The sequence below is a fragment of the Pundamilia nyererei genome, unplaced genomic scaffold, assembly GCF_000239375.1.
Source record: "Pundamilia nyererei isolate P.nyererei 1_Seehausen unplaced genomic scaffold, PunNye1.0 scaffold00119, whole genome shotgun sequence".
NCBI lineage: Eukaryota > Metazoa > Chordata > Actinopteri > Cichliformes > Cichlidae > Pundamilia > Pundamilia nyererei.
Window position 1 is genome coordinate 7,465 of NW_005187520.1, and position 1,437 is coordinate 8,901.

The 1,437-nt window shown below is 39.2% G+C and overlaps 1 protein-coding gene across 1 annotated transcript in view; it reads left to right on the top strand.

Annotated features, from left to right (window-relative positions):
- Positions 1-1,396, top strand: part of LOC102215767 (class II histocompatibility antigen, B-L beta chain-like) — a 2,970-nt gene extending 1,574 nt beyond the window's left edge. The window contains exons 3-5 of the mRNA XM_005742333.2: positions 69-280; positions 371-505; positions 850-1,396. Of these exons, the coding sequence (XP_005742390.2) occupies positions 100-280; positions 371-505; positions 850-899 (366 nt within the window). The 5' untranslated portion in view covers positions 69-99 and the 3' untranslated portion in view covers positions 900-1,396. The remainder of the gene's footprint in view (positions 1-68; positions 281-370; positions 506-849) is intronic.
- The last annotated feature ends 41 nt before the right edge of the window (positions 1,397-1,437 follow it).

Below are 1,437 nucleotides of genomic sequence, written 5' to 3' on the forward strand. Positions count from 1 at the left end.
ATACCCACTGTCAGACTAAAATCAGTGAAAAGGCCTAATGGCGAGCACGCATCTACGCTTGTGTGCAGTGCCTACAACTTTTATCCAAAACAAATCAGAATGATGTGGATGAGAAACGGCCAGGAGGTGACCACAGATGTCAGTTACTCTGACGTGATGCCTGATGGTGACTGGTACTACCAGACTCATTCCTACCTGGAGTACATCCCAACTTCAGCAGAAAAAATTGCCTGTATGGTCGAACACCTTGGTCTCTCCGAGCCGATGTTTGTGGTCTGGGGTAAGTTTGCTGCTGTGATGCCAATTAAAGGTAGAGAGATAAAACTGAAGCTGCATAATTACGAGTTTCACTTTTATCTCACTGTTTCAGACCCCTCCCTCCCAGTGGAACAACGAACTCAGATAGCTGTTGGACTGTGCGGACTCGTGACTGGATTTGTTATTGCAATATCTGGAATCATCTACTATAATAAGAAGTCTGCTGCATACATCACTGTGTGTCAAAGTAAGGAGTTTGTTAGAAGTGTACATAACATAACATATTCTGATCTAAGACTGAAAGCCTCGGTGTGCCCAGCACTCAGTAACTTTCATGACTTTGTCTCCTTAACCTTCTGTTTTCAAGAGAATCCTTAAAAAATCCTGTATCTATTCTTACTACAGTGCATATCATTATTAAGTAGATCTGTTGCCTCATCATCATCATCATCATCATTTTTTTCTATGCTACTCTTGCTGTGTTCATAAATTGGGCCTTTTCTGTGGTTGCAACAATATTACGTTTTGCTAACTTAGTAAATCTGACCAATAGAGTTGTTAAAATGATAAATATGCTCTTCTTTTTAACAGGACAAGTGTTCATTCCTGTGGAATCCCTTCCTGAAGCTGGAGCAACTTAACAGCCTGAGCAAACAGGCTCAAAAATACAGGCACGCTCCATCCAAGGTGCCCCAAATATCACAGCTCTTTGAATAACGATGTCTGTTGTGAGTGACTGGAGTGACCGGGGCTTTGCATTTTTTACCTACGGGACAGAGGATACATTTGTAATGTAGTTAATACTCTTAAACAGTATAGTAATATAAATTTATAGAAAAATGATTACACTGTATCTACTGCCATTAACCCTCATTAAGCAGTAAACCCTGTGAGTTAACCAGTGGTGAAAGTGGAAAAGTAGAAAAACCCTGGAATAATAGGATGGTTCAAAAGCTACCCACAGTATGCACACCCACATGGTACCTTCCTAGCAATTAAGTAAGAGAATGATTATCTCCAACTATATAGAACCAACTAACATTTTGTTTAATAATCTGAATACCCTGAAATTTTATGATTTAGTTGAATATAAAATGGCACAGATAATGTATAAAGCACAAAATAACTTGCTTTGCCACAGTACTCAGAAGCTGTTTAAAGTCAGAGAAAGTCAATATG